This window comes from Pristiophorus japonicus, chromosome 1 (genome assembly GCF_044704955.1).
Source record: "Pristiophorus japonicus isolate sPriJap1 chromosome 1, sPriJap1.hap1, whole genome shotgun sequence".
Classification (NCBI taxonomy): domain Eukaryota; kingdom Metazoa; phylum Chordata; class Chondrichthyes; family Pristiophoridae; genus Pristiophorus; species Pristiophorus japonicus.
In genome coordinates this window covers 450071367-450093465 of record NC_091977.1, presented here as the reverse complement: position 1 = coordinate 450093465, position 22099 = coordinate 450071367, and the positions used below count along the sequence as shown (strand labels likewise).

At 44.6% G+C, this 22099-nt stretch overlaps 1 protein-coding gene across 2 annotated transcripts in view; it reads left to right on the top strand.

The window, feature by feature from the left end:
• The window catches only part of snx16 (sorting nexin 16), a 73098-nt gene that overhangs the window by 42487 nt on the left and 8512 nt on the right, over positions 1 to 22099 (top strand). For both annotated transcript variants that reach the window (XM_070876122.1, XM_070876131.1), the window contains exons 4-6: positions 1234 to 1382; positions 3432 to 3501; positions 16079 to 16215. In XM_070876122.1, coding sequence (XP_070732223.1) covers positions 1234 to 1382; positions 3432 to 3501; positions 16079 to 16215 — 356 coding nt within the window. The remainder of the gene's footprint in view (positions 1 to 1233; positions 1383 to 3431; positions 3502 to 16078; positions 16216 to 22099) is intronic.

Below are 22099 nucleotides of genomic sequence, written 5' to 3'. Positions count from 1 at the left end.
GTTTGCATTAAGCACGCTCAAAGTATGACCAGGATTAGGGCTTATTCCAGCACGCTGTATGGAGCCAGAGCTGTGTTATAATTTGACATTAACCTTACTTGCTATCGAAATTCAAACTTACAGGAGCCCAAATTAGTAGGCAGTTTGTACCTTGGAAACTATGGAGAAAATTAAAGTTTAAGCTTGGTTCTAGAAATAGGATTACATAGGATATACAGCACAGAAACAGGCCATTCGGCCTAACCAGTACATGCTGGTGTTTATGCTGCACTCGAGCCTCCTCCCGTCTTTCCTCATCTAACTCTTATCAGCATAAGCCTCTATTCCCTTTTCCCTTGTATGTTTATCTAGACTCCTCTTAAATTCATCTATACTATTCACTTCAGCCACTCCTGTGTAACAAGTTCCACATTCTCACCACTCTCTGGGTAAAGAAGTTTCTTCTGAATTTCCTATTTGATTTCTTGGTGACTATCTTGTATTGATGCCCTCTAGTTTTGCTCTTCCCCACAGGTGGAAACACTTTCTCTGTATCTACTCCCTATCAAAACGTTTCATAATTTTAAATACCTCTATTAGGTAGCTCCTCAGCCTTCACTTTTCAAGAGAAGAGAACCCAGCCTATTCATCCTTTCCTGATCGGTATACCCTCGAATTTCTGGGATCACCCTTGTAAATCTTCTCTGCACTCTCTCCAGTTCCTCCTATATCTTTTTTATAATATGGCGACCAGAATTGTATGCAATACTCAAAGTGTTGTCTAACCAAGGTTCAATACAAGTTTAGCATAACCTCTACTTTTCAATTCTATCCCTCTAGAAATAAATCCTAGTGCTTGATTTGCTTTTTTATTCAAGTAGTTTTACTCATTAAAACAAAGTAACCCCCTCTTTGTAGATTATCTGTTTATAAAAAGAAGTCAGTCAGCATGCGTAAAGAGAAAATAGAGTTAATGTTTTGGCTACATTAAGTGCTTAGATGTAAATATGTGTTCATATCCACAAATATTTTTGAACTGTAATTCAATTTATATATTCACAGGCTGTCTTTACATTTTAGACTTTCAATTTTTGTATGTATGGATGAATGCAAATTTTAGGCTCACTATAGATCTAATATAATCCAGAACTTTTCTAAGAAAGGAAGGATGTTTTACTAGCAGAGGTACGTTACTACCAAGAAATTCTGTTTAACCAATACAACAAAAACTGACATTCTTCAATTTTTTTCCAGCTGAAGGAGATGTTTCCTGGTTTTCGTCTTGCACTTCCTCCCAAACGTTGGTTCAAGGATAATTATGACCCTAACTTTCTGGAAGATAGACAACTAGGACTGCAGGCATTTCTCCAAAATTTAGTAGCGCACAAAGATATTGCTAACAGGTATGTAAGCTTTCTATATGACCATGCCTAATGTATATAGCAGTTATATGGATCAGTACTTTAACAGGGTCACTTGCTGGCACAAACTTTCCATTCATCATATAACACTGATTGGACAAAATTAACTAATCTGCTATACTGCCATTTTTGCATTAATAATAAATGATTTCAAAGGATCATCAGGAATAATCTGACTGCTGATCACAGTAGAGCTGAAAGACCAGGTTTAACAGGTAATCCTACTAGATATAGTATAATACCAGTCTTGCAAAGCTGTATTTTAACATGTCCAGGGCCACTTGGAAATACCAACATATGAAAATGCCAACATATGAAAATGCCACACAAGAAAAGACCAGTTGGTCCATCAAGCCTGCCCCATGCCATGATGGCTGGACCATTATGACTAAACTCCTCTTCCCACCCTTGGCTGCCATGTAATCTCCTGGAAGAGCAAAAAAAACAGGGAAAAAACTCTAGGAACTAGGGGAAAAATGCTCTGTAAAATTCCCATCTGACCCCCTCAGGTGATCAAAACCAGTCCAGGAGATCACGTGGACCAAGTATTACTTATGAAGACACTTACTTTTTTTATAATGCAATCTCTGCCCCAGTCAGGAACAGGTCTAGCTCCCTCTTGAAGGTGTGCAGAGAGTCAGCATCCATCATACAAGCTAAGCTGGCAATGTATTCTAGAGACTCTCAATTCTCTAGGAAAATATCCAGTCTGTTTCTAATATGTAGTTGAAGCTCATGTTGCTTGGTCCTCCCCAATCTGTTAAACTGGAATAATCAAATGTTACAAGCTTTTAAGTTGAATGTTATGAGGAATCTTCCATTCCTACCTCAATCTCCTAATATTGAAAATGAGCTGCCTGGACAGTGGAGCTCAGCATGTGTATCCAAGCCCACGTGTGTAATGCTGCTTTGTTGCTGAGTTTATTGATACCAGCAGTCTGACACCACTGGTGTGCATTTTTTATTCATTGTGATTAAACTGTTACAGGAAAAATAGAGATTTACTGAGTAATTAAAAGATTAATTTCTTCCTTTTTGCTTCCAACAAAATATTTTGATAGTTTAGAAGCCCCATTTCAATGACAGAACTGAAGGTGTCTTCCTGTAGAGCCATTCTTTTAAAAATGTCTCCTAAGAATGTTGTACAGACTCCTATCAGGTTTTTGAAAGAAAAATCATTCCCCTTAAATGTCAGGATACTAATATGAATATTTAGCCCCATGAAGGCATCAGTGGCTTTAAAAAAAAAAGTTAGTTCTACTTGCATTAAACCTTGGAATAATAAAATGGTAGAAAATGTCAAACCCCTGTTGTATAAACCCAGTGCTGCTTATATCACCATAGTATTTGATTCAAGTTGTAACAACGGCTAACATTTTAAATTGAGTTCAGCTACTTTTTGTTTTGCTATATAATGTTTTTAATTATTGAGACAAAATTGAGACTACTTTACAGTTTACATTCAGTCCTGGGAATGTTTCAGATGTTGTATGAATGCATCTTACTTTTGCATTCTGTCCTTGCCAAAGAAAAGCTGTGGAAGTGGAAACCAAGATGCTTAGCAGTAAATGAACTTGCACTAAGCTGCTATTTTTTTGTAAATCTATAAACTTTCTATTTTACATGGGGATCCCTTAATTGTTTCCCCATGATATATTTCAAATAAATAGAAACTTTAAAATTGAATTCCTCTGTGTGCTCTTAATGGTTAAACATAAATTGGGGATTTAGGTGAACACTGGAATGGAAAAAAGTAGTTGGTGTGAAGAAAACATAATTGTAGAGAATATTAGCTCTAAAAATAGAGGATATCTGAGGGAAAATGACAATGAGTGACAAAACAAATTTTAAGATACGGCCATTTAAATAACTTGGGCCCGCGGTATTCTTTTGAAGTTGCCATTCCTTTTAAATTAACACTGAATATCATGGGACTTGTATTAAATTAGGCTATGCAAATGCATGGACCTTATTGGAAATTGATCTGCAATAGAATCCATCTTTTCTACTAAAGTAACCTTGTATTTTCAGCACTTCAGTGAGAGAGTTTTTATGTCTGGATGATCCACCAGGTCCCTTTGACAGCCTAGAAGAGAGTAGGGTAAGTTTTTAGTTTCTTCTCTGCAGTGTGAAATGAACAAATGGTTTCTGGGCACAGTAATGTCATTGTTTTTATAGACATTGACACATTTGCTGAAGAAAGCAAGAATGCTAGGAGTGGGTGAGATTAATACAGTGGGTTCCAATACATTTTAATGTTGAATATGTCTACACATGATGACCTTTTAAACGTGTAGTCAAACATTGCCAGATTTTAGTGGGAAAATAATGACTGAAATGTTACTGAGCCTTACCCAATCTTTTATTTATAACTCCCTACAATATTTGGGCACTTTGTAGATGCTACGCAAGTTTGATGAAAACAATGCATTGTGTTTTTATCATAGAAATTTATGGCACAAGAAAGAGGCCATTTGGCCCATCGTGTCTGTGCTGGCCAAAAAAAAGCTATTCAGCCTAATCCCACTTTCCAGCTCTTGGTCCGTAGCCTTGTAGGTTACGGCATTTCAAGTGCATATCCAAGTACTTTTTAAATGCATTGAGGGTTTCTGCCTCTACCACCCTTTCAGGCATTGAGTTCCAGACACCAACCTCTGGGTGAAAAAAGTTCTCCTTAAATCCCCTCTAATCCTTCTACCAATTACTTGAAATCTATGCCTCCTGGTTATTGACCTCTCTGCTAATGGAAATAAGTCCTTCATACCCACTCTATCCAGGCCCTGTCATCATTTTATACACCTCAATTAAATCTCCCCTCCGCTGCCTCCTGTTCCAAAACAACGCCAGCCTATCCAATTTTGCCTTATGTTCCAATCCTGACAACATCCTCGTAAATCTCTCCATACCCTTTCTAGTACAATCACATCTTTCCTGTAATATGACGAACTGTATACAGTACTCTAGCTGTTGCCTAACTAGAATTTTATACAGTTCAAGTATAGATATTTTCTATTCTGTCCCTCGGCTAATAAAGGAAAGTATCCCATACGCCTTCTTAATCACCTTATCTACCTGTCCTACCTTCAGCGATCTGAGGACATGCACTATAAGGCCCCCTTATTCCTCTACACTTCTCAGTATCCTACCATTTATTGTGTATTCCCTTGCTTTGTTGGCCTTCTCCAAATGCATTACTTCGCACTTCTCCGGATTGAATTCCATTTGCTACCTTTCTGCCCATCTGATGAGCAGTCTATAGTTTTCTTCCTCCCTATCAACCACACAGCCAATTTTTGTATCATCTGCCAACTTATTAATCATACACTCTACATTGAAGTCTAAATCAATGGGTTCAATTTTCTCCAAAGATTTTTTTTGGCGTACTTGAGTTTTTGGGGGCCCAAGTATGCCCAAAAAAATGTTCTACGTTTCCCCCTGGGATTTCTTCATTTTGGCGCAGCCTAACCTGTCCTTTAGTTTTGGGAGTGGAGCCTTGATATGTGCCAAAAAAGATCAGGTTGCCACGGTAACCAGGGACACAATGCGAGCTGAGGCTGGAAAGTGAAACATACAACCAGCTCGCAACACATTAAAATACATTGCATCAACTTAAAAACACATTAAAATACATTGCATCAACTTAAAATCACATTAAAATATATTGCAGGAACTTAACTCCAATTATTAAAGTTGCCCACACCCCCCTTTCCCGATGCCAACACCGATCCCTGCCCCCAACCCAAGCCGCAAGGCCTCCCGGTCTGCTTCCCCCGCCCGCCCCGAGCCTTGCGTGGCGTGCCGGTCCCGTTCCCCTAGCCCTGGCCGAAGGGCTTTCTGGTCCAGCTCCCCCGCCCGCCCCGAGTGCCTTGCCGGTCCCGCTCCCCAGCCCCTAGCCCTGGCCAAAGGGCTTGCAGGTCTCGCTCCCCTAGCCCTGGCTGAAGGACTTGCCGGTCCTGCTACACCCCACAGCCCCGAGTGCCTTGCCGGTGCCGGTCCTGCTCCACTGTCCCTAGCCCTGGCCGAAGGGCTTGTCGGTCCCGCTTTCTTTCCAACCCCCCCACCCCCGAGTGTCTTGCCGGTGCCGTACCCTAGCCCTGGCCGAAGGGCTTGCCAGTCTGCTTCCCTAGCCCTCCCCGAGTGCCTTACTGGTCCCACTCCCTAGCCCTGGCTGAAGGGCTTGCTGGTCCTGCTCTCTTTCCAACACCCCCCCCCCCCCCCCCGCCATCCCCGAGTGCCTTGCCGGTGCCGTTCCCCAGCCCCTAGCCTTGGCCGAAGGGCTTGCCAGTCCTGCTCACCCACCCCCCCCCCCCCCACCCCTGAGTGGCCTTGCTGGTGCCGGTCCCACTCCCCTGGCCGAAGGGCTTGCCGATCCCGCTATACCTCATAGCCCCCACTGCCTTGTCGGTGCCAGTACTGCTCCACTGTCCCGAGCCCTGGCCGAAGGGCTTGCCGGTCTGCTTCCCTAGCCCGTCCCGAGCCCCTTGCCAGTGCTGATCCAACTACAGCTCCTCTTTCCACACCCCCCTCCCCCCGGCCCAGTCCCAAGTGCCTTGCTGGTCCTGCCCCTAGCCAGGCCAAATGGCCTCCCAGTCTGCTTCCCACCCCTATCCCAGACCAAGTGGCCTCCCAGTCTGCTCCCCTGCCCCTATCCCAGACCGAATGGCCTCCTCTCTCCTGGTCCCCCCCTCTCCTCCCCTGTCCCCCCTCCCTTTCTCTCTTACCTTTCCTAGTACTGCTGTCTGGGCATCTGCTGCACTTACCTGCGCTGATTTCTTTAACTCTACAGAAGGTTTTTCTGCAGTGGCCACATACGCTGGCCTAAGAAGAACTGGAGTAACTCTCAGCTGGCCAGAATTAGCGGGGTGGCAGGTTACACCTCCTTTGGCTGAAAAAAAAAGTAGCTAAAAAAATTGTAACTAATTGAGTTACGCTAGTGCAAATTGATTGGGAAACTGTGGTTTTTTAACTTGGGCCAAAAAAAGCGGCCTGCGCCCAAAAAACAGCACAATTCACTGGGGAAAATTGAGTCCATTGATATATACCACAAAAAGCAAGGGACCCAAGAATAAGCCCTGTGGAACCCCCTGAAAACAGCCTTCCAGTCACAAAAACACCTGCAGACCATTATCCTTTGCTTCCTGCCACAAAGACAATTTTGGATCCAACTTGCCATTTTCCCTTGGATCCCATGGGCTTTTACTTTTCTGACCATTATTTTGGAGGAATAATGATTTTTATGTTGTACCTGTAAATCCATCCTTCTATGCCCAGATCTTAAAAGTTTGTAAGACCTCCTGCTTCCTTTTGTCATGGCAGATTCCCTTTTTGGTGCTGATTGTGTTGGTATTGATCATGCCTTTTGTATCAAAATCTGGATAGGTTATTAGGCTTCAATTTCCAAAATTTTCTGTATTCAGAACTTCAAAATTGCAGTTGCTGTCCTGCACACACACTTCCATATGTGAAAGAAAATAAAACTTAACTAAATCAAGGATTTGAAGGATGGTTAATTGGTTTCAGAGTGATATTTAATTTAGCAAATTTGGTATTTCCTATCACATTATCTACATCCTCCCTATAACTACAAAGACTTCATTCCACATCCTTTGTAGGACTATATATAGCCTAGCCCAGTATAATAGGTTTAAGGGACGCTATGTCCTGAGCAAGCATATTTCAATGTCATGATGTTGCAATTAAGCGGTGCCACACTTGCTCATCTATTCCCACATTATGAAAATTCTTTGCTCCTTGTATTGGGCCTCTCATTGTCAAAGTTTGGGAAGTGTTCTCGAGCCAAGCAATGAAAGAAATCTGTGCTCTGTAAACCATATGGTAACACAAGCAATAATCCTGTGCTCCTTAGACAGTCAAATAGAGTGCATATAAAGCAGATAAAAAACACACAGGACAGAAATTAGAATTGCCATATTTAACAATTCCCTGAGAAATCCACGTTCTCTCTGGGGAGAAGCCAAAGAGAATCTAGTGTCCTTCCCTCTCCTCACCATAATCCTCATGCTGAGGAAGGACTGCCTGAACAACACCATCTGTGCCTTAGCTGAATCAATAAGACATATGATCCCACCAATAACTGGGAAAACTAGAATGGCACTGGAACCAGGGAAATCCAATTGTCCATTTTAGTTCTGTCGAGCAGTAGTCAGTTCAGAAGAGAGGATCCCCCAAATGGATGGGGAGAAAGAAAGACATGCATTTATATAGTGTTTTTCATGACCTCTGGACACCCCAAAATTGTAATGTAGGAAATGTGGTAGCCAATTTGCACACAAACTACAGTGGGGGTAAATTTCATTGAAATAGTGCCATGGGATCATTTACATCCACTTGAGAGTTCAGACGGGGACTTGGTTCAAGATCACATCCGAAAGATGGCACCTCCAACTATCATCCCTGTACTTGCTGACCTCCCTTGTCTCGCGGTTCAGCAAAGTCTCGACTTTAAAATTGTCGTTTTCAAATCTTTCCATGGCCTAGCCCCTCCCTATCGCTGGAACCTCCTACAACCCTCTGAGATCTCTGCGCTACTCCAATTCTGGCCTCTTGCGCATCCCCGATTTTCATCGCTCCACCATTGCGGCTGTAAGCTCTGGAATTCCTTCTCTAAACCTCTCTCCTCCTTTTAAGATGCTCCTTAAAGTCTACCTCTTTCCTGTCCTAATATTTCCTTTTGTGACTCGGTGTCAAATTTTGTTTGATAATGCTCCTGTGCCTCAAGCCTTTCACAATATTTTTAAAAATAGTTCCTGGGATGTGGGCGTTGCTGGCAAGGTCAGCATTTATTGTCCATCATAATTGCCCTCGAGAAGATGGTGGTGAGCCGCTGCAGTCAGTGAAGTGAAGTTACTCCCATAATACTGTTGGGGAGGGAGTTCCAGGATTTTGACCCAGTGATGATGAAGGAACGACGATATATTTCCAAGTCAGGGTGGTGTGTAACTTGAAGGGGAACTTGCAGGTGATGGTGTTCCCATGCACCTGTTGTCCTTGTCCTAGGTGGTAGAGGTCGCGGGTTTGGGAGATGCTGCCTTGGCGAGTTTCCGCAGTGCACAATGTAGATGGTACACAATGCAGCCATGCTGCGTCAGTGGTGAAAGGAGTGAATGTTTAAAGTGGTCGATGGGGTGGCAATCAAGCGGGCTGCTTTGTCCTGGATGGGGTCGTGCTGCTCGAGTGTTGTTGGAGTTGCACTTATCCAGGCAAGTGGAGCGTATTCCATCACAGTCCTGCCTTGTGGCTTGTAGATGGTGGAAAGGCTTTGGGGAGTCAGGAGGTGAGACACTTGCTGCAGAATACCCAGCCTCTGGCCTGTTCCTGGGGCCACAGTATTTATGTTCAGTTTCTGGTCAATAGTAACCCCCAGGCTGATGATGGTTCGGGGATTCGGCGATGATAATGCCGTTTAATGTCGAGGGGTTTGACTCTCGCTTGTTGGAGATAGTCATTGCTGAGCACTTGTGTTGTGCGAAATGTTACTTGCCACTTATCAGCCCAACCCTGGATATCATGCGGGCATGAACTACTTCATTATCTGAGGAGTTGTGAATGACACTGAATACTGCAATCATCAGCGAACATCCCCACTTCTGACCTTATGATGGAGGGAAGGTCATTGATGAAGCAGCTGAAGATGGTTGGGCCTAAGACACTACCCTGAGCACCCTCTGTAGCGATGTCCTGGGGCTGTGATGACTGACATCTAACAACCATACCCATCTTCCTTTGTGCTAGGTATGACTCCAACCCCTGATTCCCATTGACTTCAATTTTCCTAGGGCTCCTTGATGTCACATTCGGTCAAATGCTGCCTTGATGTCAAGGGCAGTCACTCTCGCCTTACCTCTGGCATTCAGCTTTTTTGCCCATCTTTGGACCAAGGCTGTAATGAGGTCTGGAGCTGACTGGTCCTGGTGAAACCCAAGCTTAGCATTGGTGAGCAGACTATTGGTGAGTAAGTACTGTTTGATAGCACTGTCAACGACACTTTCCATCACTTGTTGATGATTGGGTGTAGACTGATGGGGCGGTAATTGGCCAGATTGTATTTGTCCTGTGTTTTGTGATTAGGACATACCTGGGCAGTTATCCACATTGTTGAGTAGATACCAGTGTTATAGCTGTACTGGAACAGCTTGGCTAGAGGCACGGCTAGTCCTGGAGCACAAGTCTTCAGCACGACAGCTAGGATGTTGTCGGAGCCCATAGCCTTTGCTGTATCCAGTACGCTCAGCTGTTTTTTGATGTCGTGGTGTGAATCGAATTGGCTGAAGACTGGCTTCTGTGCTGGTGGGGACCTCAGGAGGAGGCCAATAATGATCGTCCACTCGGCATTTCTTGCTGAAGATGGTTGCAAATGCTTCAGCCTTGTGTTTTGCATTCTTGTGCTAGGCTGTGCCATCATTGAGGATGGGGATATTCATGGAGCCTCCTCCTCCCTTTTAATTGCCCATCACCATTCACGACGGGATGTGGCAGGACTGCAGAGCTTTTGATCTGATCCATTGATTGTGGGATCGCTTAACTCTGTCTACAGCCTGCTGCTTCTGTTTAGCATGCATGTAGATTTGTGTTTCAGCCTTCCCAGGTTGGCACCTCATTTTTATGTAAGCCTGGTAGGCCCACAGCTGGTATATCCACAGCGCCTCATGGATGCCCAGTTTTTAAGTTGATAGATCTGTTCTGAATCTATCCCATTTAGCACGGTGGTACTGCCACACAGCACAATGGAGAGTTTCCTCGGTGTGAAGATAGGACTTTGTCTCTAAAAGGATTGGAATGCAGAGTAAAATTTCTAAATTTGCCGATCATACCAAACCTGGAGGTGTGGCAAACAGTGCGGACGATACCAATGGACTGCAACAGGACATAAATAGGCTAGCAGAATGGGCAGACAAATGGCAGATGGAATTTAATAGAGAAGTGTGAGGTGATGCATTTTGGCAGAAGAGATAGGCAGACTTAATGGCACAATTCCAAAGAGTGTGCAGGGACAGAGGGACCTGGGGGTTCATGTGTATAGATCTTTAAAGGTGGCAGGACATATTGAGAGTTGTTAGCAAAGCATATGTGATCTTGGGCTTCATAAATAGAGGTATTGAGTACAAAAGCAGGGAAGTTATGTTGAACCTTTATAAAGCTCTGGTTAGGCCACGACTAGAGTATTGCGCGTCTGGTCACCACACTTTCGGAAGGATGTGAAGGTCCTTGAGAGGGTGCAGAGGAGATTTACCAAAATGGTTCCAGGGATGAGGGATTTTAGCTACAAGGGTTAAGTTTGAGAAGCTGGGGTTGTTCTCCTTGGAGTGAAGGAGATTGAGGGGAGATTTGATAGAGGTGTATAAGATTATGATGGGTTTGGATAAGGTAGACAGAGAAATCCTGTTCCCATTAGCTGATGGCACAAGGACTAGGTGACACAGATTTAAAGTTTTGGGCAAGAGATACAGGAGGTATGTGAGGAAGAACTTTACCACTCGCTTTGTAAAAATGACCTGTAACTCGCTGCCGACGAGAGCAGTGGAAACGGAGATGACCAATGATTTCAAAAGGAAATTGGATAGGCACTTGAGGGAAATAAATTTGCAGGGTTACAGGGATAGAGCAGGACTGGATTGCTCTACAGAGACTCTTTGCCGAATGGCCTCTTTCTTTGCTGTAATGACTCTATGTGCGGTGGTCACTGCTCCTGATGTTGTCATGGACAGATGCATCTGCGACAGGTAGATTGGTGAGGACGAGGTCAGGTAGGTTTTTCCCCTCGTGTTGGTTCTCACCACCTGCTGCAGGCCCAATCTGGCAGCTATGTCCAGGGCTTGGTCAGTAGGAGTGCTATCGAGTCACTCTTGGCGATGGACATTGGAGTCCCCCACCCAGAGTATATTCTGTGCCCTTGCTGCTCTGCTTCTTCCATGTGGAGGTCAACATGGAGGAGTACTGATTCACCAGCTGAGGGAGGGCGGTAGGCGGTAATCAGCAGGAGGTTTCCTTGCCCATGCTTGACCTGAAGCCATGAGACTTCATGGATCCAGTGTCCATGTTGAGGATTCCCAGGGCCACGCCCCCCGACTGTGTATTATACCACTGCTACCACCCCTGGTGGGTCTACCCTGCCAATGGGATAGGACATACCCAGGGATGGTGACATTGGCTGAAAGGTATAATTCTCTGAGTATGACTATGTCAGGCTGTTGCTTGACTAGTCTGTGGGACAGTTCTCCCAATTTTGGCATATGTCCCTGGATGTTAGTGAGGACGACTTTGCAGGGTCGACTGGGCTGGCTGTGCCGTTGTCGTGTCCGAAGCCAGTGCCAAGGTCGATGTAGGGTGGTCCGTCTCGTTTTTACTTTTGTTACTGTTTTACGTTGCGGTTTGTTACAACTGAGTGTCTTGCTAGGCCATTTCAGAGGGTAGTTAAGAGTCGACCACATTGCTGTGGGTCTAGGGTCACATGTAGGCCAGACTAGGTAAGGACGGCAGACTTGCTGCCCTAAAAGTAATTTTACTCCATTAAAGGTGCTATGTAAATGCAGATTGCTGTTGCAGTGTTTCCTCAGTACTGTATTGAAGTGTCAGCCTGGATTATATGCTCAAGCCTCGAGTAAGATTTGAACCCACAGCCTTCTAAGTCTGAGGCAAGATTGCTACCACTGATCTACTTCCAACCCTAAAATAGAGCAAGCACAAAGGGTTTGTTGGGACTCTGGCATTCTTGCATAGTATACCACTCGCAGCCTTGGTGTTGAACTTCATCCCAGTTATATCCTAGCATAACGAAAGATAGTTGTAGTTGCTCAAGGCCGATCATCTGAGCTGCAGGAGTTCCTCAAGGTAGTATCCTAGGCCCACCTATCTTCAGCTGCTTCATCAATGACCTTCTCTTCATCATAAGGTCAGGTTTGGGATGTTCGCTAATGATTACACAGTGTTCAGTTCCATTCGCAACTCCTCAGATAATGAAGCAGTCAGTGCCCGTATGCAGCAAGACCTGGAAAATTGGGTTGAAAAGTGGCAAGTAACATTCGTGCCACACAAGTGCAAGGCAATGATGATCTTCAACAAGAGAGTCTAACCAGCTCCCCTTGACATTTAACTGAATTACCATCTGGAATCCCCCACCATCAATATCTTGGGGGTCGCCATTGACCAGAAATTTAACTGGACCAGCCATATAAATAGTGTGGCGACAAGAGCAGGTCAAAGGCTGGGTTTTCACCACCTACAAGGCGCAAGTCAGGCGTGTGATGGAATACTCTCCACTTGCCTGGATGAATGCAGCTCTGACAACACACAAATTCCGCACCATCCAAGACAAAGCAACCCGCTTGATCAGCGCTCCATCCACCGCCATAAACCTTCACTCTCCCCACCATCCGCGCACCATGGCTGCAGTGTGTAACATCCACTGCAGCAACTCGCTATGTCATCTTCGGCAGCACTTCGCAAACCTGCGACCTCTACCACCTAGAAAGACAAGGGCAGCAGGTTACTGCACAAGATAAAAGTTAACGGGGTTGGAGGTAATATATTAGCATGGATAGAGGATTGGCTAACTGTTTTCTATTAGAGTGTCGGGATAAATGGTTCATTCTCGGGTTGGCAATCAGTAACTAGTAGGGTGCCGCAGGGATCAGTGCTGGGACCCCAACTATTTACAATCTATATTAATGACTTGGAAGAAGGGACTGAGTGTAACGTAGCCAAGTTTGCTGACGATACAAGATGGAAGGAAAACCAATGTGTGAGGAGGACACAAAACATCTGCAAAAGGACATTGACAGGCTAAGTGAGTGGGCAAAAATTTGACAGGTGGAGTATAATGTTGGAAAGTGTGAGGTCATGCACTTTGGCAGAAAAAATCAAAGAGCAAGTTATTATTTAAATGGAGAAAGATTGCAAAGTGCAGCGGGACCTGGGGCTATTTGTGCATGAAACACAAAAGGTTGGTATGTAGGTACAGCAAGTGATCAGGAAGGCCAATGGAATCTTGGCCTTTATTGCAAAGGGGATGGAGTATAAAAGCAGGGAAGTCTTGCTACAGTTATAGAGAGTGTTACTGAGGCCACACCTGGAGTACTGCGTGCAGTTTTGTTTTCCATACTTACGAAAGGATATACTCGCTTTGGAGGCAGTTCAGAGAAGGTTCGCTAGGTTGATTCAGGAGATGAGGGGGTTGACTTATGAGGAAAGGTTGAGTAGATTGGGTCTCTATTCATTGGAATTCAGAAGAATGAGAGGTGATCTTATCGAAACATGTAAGATTATGAGGGGGCTTGACTGGGTGGATGCGGAGAGGATGTTTCCACTGATGGGGGAGACTCGAACTAGAGGGCATAATCTTAGAATAAGGGGCCGTCCATTTAAAACTGAGATGAGGAGAAATTTCTTCTGAGGGTTGTAAATCTGTGGAATTCGCTGCATCGGAGAGCTGTGGAAGCTGGGACATTGAATAAATTTAAGACAAAAATAGATAGTTTCTTAAACAATAAGGGGTTATGGGGAGCAGGCAGGGAAGTGGACCTGAGTCCATGATCGGATCAGCCACAATCGTATTAAATGGCAGAGCAGGCTCGAGGTGCAGTATGGCCCACTCCTGCTCCTATTTGTTATGTTCTTATAAGAACACCACCACCCAAGTTCCCCTCAAATTACGCACCATTCTTACTTGGAAATATCTCCCTGTTCCTTCATCGTCAAAATCCTGGAACTCCCTTCCCAACAGCACTGTAGGAGTACCTTCACTATACAGACTGCAGTGCCTTAAAAAGGTGGCTCACCACCACCTTCTCCAGGGAAATTGGGGATGGGCCATAAATGCTGGCCTTGCCAGCAATGCAACTTCCCATGAATGATTTTTTTTTTTAATTAAAAAGAAATGTTCCACCACTTTCTCTGTCCAGGTCCAATTGGCTTATCACTTTACTCATCCACTCTGAAGCTCTCAGCCATGGCTTCTTCATCTCCAGGCTGAACTTCTTTTATTGTTATCTTAGATTGGATTTCCCCTGCCTGATGGTAGATTCCTTGATTAGTCCATGTATGGCATCTACTAATAGAACTTGTAATATAAAATGGGAAAAGTGTGTGAAATAGTTAAATTTTGTTTTTTAGTTCCATTTATTCTAAAGTATCTCCAGCATCTGTGCAACATTAGCTTAAAACCTATAATTTGGGTTCATGGTGTAACTATCTAAGTCTTTTGAACATAAATGGATCATAATCATCGGGGAATCATCTAGTGATGTCCGATTGACAAAATGTGAAAATTGTGCCCGGTTAGGCCGTCACTGATTCACACCCAAGTCGTTAACTTTGTTCTTCACAAGTTAATCTTTCTGTTGTTCAAACCTTTTTGAATGTATGGATTCAGGTTTCTTTCATGGATAATGGTACTGTTGGTGTTTTGAAAACTTAGCGAACCTTATTATAGCTCCACCATATTTGTGATCGGACCAGACGGTCCTTGGGTTAATACCCTAAGTCCCAAGATTACTCTGCTGTTTCAGTTGGGTCAAAAAACGCAAGCCAAAACTGGAACTACGCTTACATTGTGTACATGTTGATAAAGCCTTAAGATGTGTTCTTTCGCACAGAGGATTTTATGCAGTATTGACAGTTATTTGTTTCATATGGTGCAAAGATCCAAGACAACCAGTAAAGAAGTAGCAAATAGCCAGACGTCTCATTGAGGACATCCTATACAGTTGAGATTTTGCAGTGAAGAAGCCAGCAATCAACTTTGTGGATAGTTCCTTGGCATCTTTCAATCTGGTTCCAATTGATACCATATGCAAGGCTGTTGCATGAAGCAATCGACCCACTTTTAGTAATCGTGATTGTCTAAATTTAATTGTAGTGCAATGTGTTTGGAATATTGGTTCCAATACTTGGTATTATGGCTTCTATACAAGACCTCCCCATTCCCTCTAATTTTGTATTTTGGTACACCTCTGTACCAAAAAATATAGAATGAAGGTGGTAATAAATGACATAGCTAGTGGAATGTTCTCCAGTCTTTGAATGATATGTATACTGCATGCATCATGGTTCCATCTTTGTAAGGTCATGGACTTGGGTGGAGAGGGGGTTGTGGGGGGAACATGGGATGGGATGGGATGGGGTGGAGAGATTACTATCAAATGATTAGTTAATAAATATAGCTTCAACTCAAAACAAACTGATGCAGTTGCCTGAGGCTTAAATGACTTGGGAGTAAGAGATGATGTGTAGCATCTCCTAACTGCAAGTCACACCCTGTTCTCACAATTGTATTCAAGATACGCTTTCTCAAAGGGAGAAGTCAGGCTGTACTCCTACAGTTGTTGGCAGATTTAGATTAAGCCAATCTTATCAGGTAGATAATCTTTATTGCTTCTATTTAAAAGATGTTTTTAAAACTTTATCCGTGCAGTAATGGTAAAAAGAACATCCTAAATGCTGGATCTACACATGGCTGTTTAGTGTCCGGAAAAGAGGGTTAATAATTTGCGTGTAATCCCTTCGGATGCTGATTGATCTGTTGTATGTATCCACACAGTAATGTCTTATTGTGCTTTGAAAGTTGCAATACATTTGTACCACAGTTACGATTAAGGCAGAAACTCTCATAGTAGTCAAAAAAAATGCAGTGCATTACATTTAGTTATGGTTTCCCACCACAGGCTTTCTGTGAAACATTAGAAGAAACGAACTACAGACTGCAAAAGGAACTTGCCGAAAAACAGAAGGAAATTGAGGCTTTGAAGAAATTACTAGAAGAAAAGCATCTTCATATAGAAGTTTTAGAAAGCAGAGGAAGGTATTTGGATATGAGAGTTACTTGTGGAGTTTGTTGTGGTTTCTAAAATCAATGCTTTAAATATTGTGTTTGAGTTTTAACAATTCGGTCATTCCACGTTTACCTAAAAGTGGCTGTTACCACAGGTTATGGTATGTTGAGTTAAATGATTAAATTGCCTCCACCTTTTCAGATACTTGGATGACTGTGCTACTGCGCAGTATTAGAGTTGCAATGGGGACATGTTTGTGACATGATCTAGTCAGTTCATGGACTGAGCTGTGTCTAGCAAGATGAGAAGGAAAAATTAGATAAAATTGCACTTTAGTCCTTGATGTCTTCTGGTACCTGTCTAAAGGGGCTTTGGTAGTGACTTTGGGGCATTTATTCACTTGGCCTCCTGGCTGCAAAATTACACACAAAAAAGAAACTAAAAGAAAGACTTGCATTTATATAGCGCCTTTTATGACCACCAGAAGTCTCAAAGCATGTTACAGCCAATTAAGTACTTTTTTGAGTGTAGTTACTATTGTGATGTGGGAAACGCGGCAGCCAACTTGCGCACAGCAAACTCCCACGAGCAGCAATGTGATAATGACCAGATAATCTGTTTGTGATGTTGATTGAGGGATAAATATTGGCTAGGACACCGGGGATAACTCCCCTGCTCTTCTTCAAAATAGTGCCATGGGATCTTTTATGTCCACCTGAGAGAGCAGACGGAGCCTCGGTTTAACGTCTCATCCAAAAGATGGCACCTCTGACAGTGCACCACTCTCTCAGCACTGCACTGGAGTGTCAGCTTAGATTTATGTGTTCAAGTCCCCCGAACCTTCTGACTCTGAGGCGAGGTTGCTGCCAACTGAGCCACAGCTGACACGAGCACAAAATACTTTTTTTAAGCAGCTTTCAACATAGTTTTGATAGGATTCTGTTGGTCCAGCTCTTGAATTACTTTTAATATCTATTTTGCAGTGTTAATTATTTTTACTAAAGCTAAAGATAGCTGGTGTTTTGGTCACAAGATCGTGCTGAGGTGTTGGTAAATTAACATCAATTGGACATCAGAGTATGGGGCTCAATTTTCCCCAATGCTGTTTTTTGGCTTTTGCCAGAATTACGCCTTTTTTTTGGCCCCCGACTACTCCAAAAAAAACTTGCAAGTTTCCCCATTCTATTTTTTGAAATTGGCACCGCGCAACCTATCCATTAGCTTTGTGGGGGTGGAGCCTAATGTCTGCGCCGACAAAACGATGCCCCTCCACTTCTATGTATGTGCAGAACAAAGATGCCGTTTTTTACATGACTGCTATAGGCGCGCATGCCCAGTCTGCATTCGGCCATTTTCAAAGAGCCAGTTGTGTGTGAGAACTTTAATTCTCAGTGGAAAAATCGGAGCTGCAATACAATATACCACTCGGCTCAAGGACCAAGAATTTCTCACAGGATGAGCCTTTATTAGCCGAGGCATTTAATATAAGAGCAGGTGGGTTATGCTTGAACTGTATAAAACACTGGTTAGGCCACAGCTGGAGTACTGTGTGCAGTTCTGCTCACCGCGTTACAGGAAGGACGTGATTGCACTGGAGAGGGTTCGGAGGAAATTTACAAGAATGTTGCCGGGAGCAGAGAATCTTAGCTATGAGGACAGATTGGATAGGCTGGGTTTGTTATCCTTGGAACAGAGGAGGCTGAGGGGACACCTCACTGAGGTGTATAAAATTATGAGGGGCCTAGATATTGTGGATAGAAAGGGCCTATTTCCCATAGCATAGTCAACAAACAGGGAGCATAGATTTAAAGTAATTGGTAGGTTTAATGGGGATTTGAGGGGAAATTTCTTCACGCAGAGGGTGGTGGGGGTCTGAAACTCACAGCCTGAAAGGGTGGTAGAGGCAGAAACCCTCACCACATTTAAAAAGTACTTGGATGTGCACGAAGTGCCATAACCTACAGGGCTATGGACCTAGAGCTGGAAAGTGGGATTAGGCTGGATAGCTTCTTGTTGGCTGGCGCGGACACGATGGGCCGAAATGGCCTCCTTCCGTGCTATAAACTTCTATGATTCTATGAAGTTAAGGCATTAGTTACTGTAATTGAGGCCAGATGGCACGAGCTGGACACCAGCAGAGGTCACATAAAAGGTTCACCAAAAGAAATGAAGAAACGCTAAAACCAACTTGCAGAAGATTACTGTGCAATGGTGACCACCCCAAGGTCTGGAGGCCAGTGCAAAAAGAAGTGGCAGGACCTTGGTCAAGTAGTTAGTGTAAGTAATATTTTCATTTATTCACTGGAATTGCAATTGTAAATGTGACCATCTGCATATGTCCCACCCAGCAGAAAGACACCCTCTCTTTAAAAAGTTACATTTTCATCTTTGCAGAGGAAGGTGGCCACAACAAAAGGGAAAGAACTCGAACAGGAGGAGTCCCGGCAAATCTGCACCCACTGACACACTTGGAAGACAGGGTCACTGGTCACTGTTTTGATGGGTCCTGCCTGGAGAAAAGCAATCACTACTGCACAAGCTGGGCCCACACTCTAGGGAGAGGATAAGTCCTGCAAATTCCACAGTCTGGCTTTGCTAAATGTTGAGTACTGTGCAGGCTAGCTATACTTCAGCTCATGGGGATGTCTCCATCAGCTTCGGTTGATGCAATGTGCTATCATTCATCATCGTCCTTCAAATGAGCCTGCTGCCTACGCTGTGTGAGCCTACTCATGCCACCCCACCACCTCCTCTGCTGCTAACCATTTGTCTATTTTGTTATATTTTGCAGAACTTGAGGCCAACCCTGACGTTGCAGAAGAAGATTCAGATGAGGACGAGCCTGAAGAGGAGAACATCTTCCAATCCCACCTTCCAGACCAAGAGCATGGGGGGGAGGGGGGCAGACAATGGGAAGGGAGGATGAAGCCCCCACTGTTGTACTCACTCTAGAGGAGGTGCCAAGCCCTTTCCTGAGTGGTACGAGTGTTGGGACATTCCATGGTTTCTCATTCCGAGGCTGGGGCTTCCAGTGGGGTGCAGCATGGCACACCCAGGGCCCCACCGTCCGAGGCTGTGGGTCCCAGTGGGATGCAGCGAGGCACACCCAGGGCCCCACCGTCCGAGGCTGTGGGTCCCAGTGGGATGCAGCGAGGCACACCCAGGGCCCCACCGTCCGAGGCTGTGGGTCCCAGTGGGATGCAGCGAGGCACACCCAGGGCCCCACCATCCGTGGCTGCGGGCCCCAGTGGGATGCAGCGAGGCACACCCAGGGCCCCACCGTCCGAGGCTGTGGGTCCCAGTGGGATGCAGCGAGGCACACCCAGGGCCCCACCATCCGTGGCTGCGGGCCCCAGTGGGATGCAGCGAGCCACACCCAGGGTGAGGAGGGGAAGGAGAGCCCAACAGAACTCTCCTGAGGTGTAGGATCGAACAGATGTGGTTCAGATGATGGCAATGTGTGTTGACCTTGCACGGTCACACCTGGACACCATCAGTGGGGTGGGTGATGAGGTATTGGGACTGTCGGAAGAAGTAACAACACACTCACGAGAAATGAGAACACTCTCCGGGAACATGAGGGAGGGAATGTTGCAGGCAGCTGATACACTGTCGGCGAACATGAGGAAGAGAACGTTGCAGATAGTTGAGACGCTTTCGGGGCACATGAAGGAGGGAATGTCGGAGTTAGCTGCTGCAATAAGGGAACACGCGGGGCCATTGACAGAATCAACTGTCACTCCCACTCCAATCCCCAGACCAGCCTCTGAAGAGGCCCAAGCTGGGCCTTTCCACATTACCGCCTGCCCACGACCCCCATCAAGAAATGCGCATTACCCGAGATGCTCGAAAGAATAAGCTTGGTACCAACCCGAGAAACTTGCCACCGCCTGCGGGCAGGGGTGGAGTCAACAAGACCAAGCACAGCGGGCGGTCTTAGAATAAGGTGGAGGAGAGATGGGTGCAGCCTTTCTTTGCTGCTGTTATTGTTACTGTTGTAACTGTTCTCAGTTATGTAAATTTACAATTTTATAAGTTTTTAAATGATATTACAGTTTGGAAGTGATCTTAACTGAAAACTTTAAGGTCTGATACAAGAATATTTTTATTGAAATTAAGTTATGTACAAACAAGTGTTAAACTTTTGAATAAAATATATTTTAAATTATAACTGAATCATTTCCATTATTAACACAACTTTTTGAACTAAAGAAGAACCATTTCCATTATTTGTTCCATTAATACAACACAAGTCCAAACAGTAAACATGGTCCATTTGGAATAGTTGCCTCTGAGCCTTCAGCCCGCAAAGTGTTCACGGATGTGCTGCTGGTGCAAGGCTCAAGCAATCGTTAAAGGGGCACGAGGGTCTGCTGGTTCAGGTATTTGCATGGCTTCCTTGTCTTCCTCCTCCTCATCAGATAGAAACATAGAAAATAGGTGCAGGAATATGCCATTCGGCCCTTTGAGCCTGCACCACCATTCAATAAGATCATGGCTGATCATTCACCTCAGTACCACTTCCAGCTTTCTCTCCATACCCCTTGATCCTTTTAGCTGTAAGGGCCTTATCCAACTCCCTCTTGAATATATCTAACGAACTGGCATCAACAACTCTCTGCAGTAGAGAATTCCACAGGTTAACATCCCTGAGTGAAGAAGCTTCCCCTCATCTCGGTCCCAAATGGCTTACCCCTTATCCTTAGACTGTGACCCCTGGTTCTGGATTTCCCCAACATCGGGAACATTCTTCCTGCATCTAACCTGTCCCGTCCCTTCATAATTTTATGTTTCTATGAGATTCCCTCTCATTCTTCTAAACTCCAGTGAATACAGGCCCAGTCGATCCAGTCTCTCCTCATATGTCAGTCCTGCCATCCCGGGAATCAGTCTGGTGAACCTTCGCTGCAAGAACGTCCTTCCTCAGATTAGGAGACCAAAACTGAACACACTATTCCAGGTGAGGCCTCACCAAGGCCCTGTACAACTGCAGTAAGACCTCTCTGCTCCTATACTCAAATCCTCTAGCTGTGAAGTCCAACATAGCATTTGCCGCTTTCACCGCCTGCTGTACCTGCACGCCAACTTTCAATGACTGATGTACCATGACACCCAGGTATCGTTGCATCTCCCGTTTTCCTAATCTGCCGCCATTCAGATAATATTCTGCCTTTGTGTTTTTGCCACCAAAGTGGATAACCTCTCATTTATCCATCTGCCATGCATTTGGCCACTTGCCTAACCTGTCCAAGTCACCCTGCAGCCTTTTAGCGTCCTCCTCACAGCTCACACCGCCACCCAGCTTAGTGTCATCTGCAAACTTGGAGATATTACACTCGATTCCTTCATCTAAATCATTAATGTATATTGTAAATAGCTGGGGTCCCAGCACTGAGCCCAGCGGCACCCCACTAGTCACTGCCTGCCATTCTGAAAAGAACCTGTTTATCCCGACTCTCTGCTTCCTGTCTGCCAACCAGTTCTCTATCCACGTCAGTACATTACACCCAATACCATGTGCTTTAATTTTGCACACCAATCTCTTGTATGGGGCCTTTTGAAAGTCCAAATACATCACATCCACTGGTTCTCCCTTGTCCACTCTACTCGTTACCTCCTCACATAATTCCAGAAGATTCGTCAAGCTTGATTTCCCTTTCATTAATCCATGCTGACTTGGACCGATCCTGTCACTGCTTTCCAAATGCGCTGCTATTTCATCTTTAATAATTGATTCCAACATTTTCCCCATTACTGATGTCAGGCTAACCGATCTATAATTACCTGTTTTCTCTCTCCCTCCTTTCTTAAAAATTGGTGTTACATTAGTTACCCTCCAGTCCATAGGAACTGATCCAGAGTCGATAGACTGTTGGAACATGATCAGCAATGCATCCACTATTTCTAGGGCCA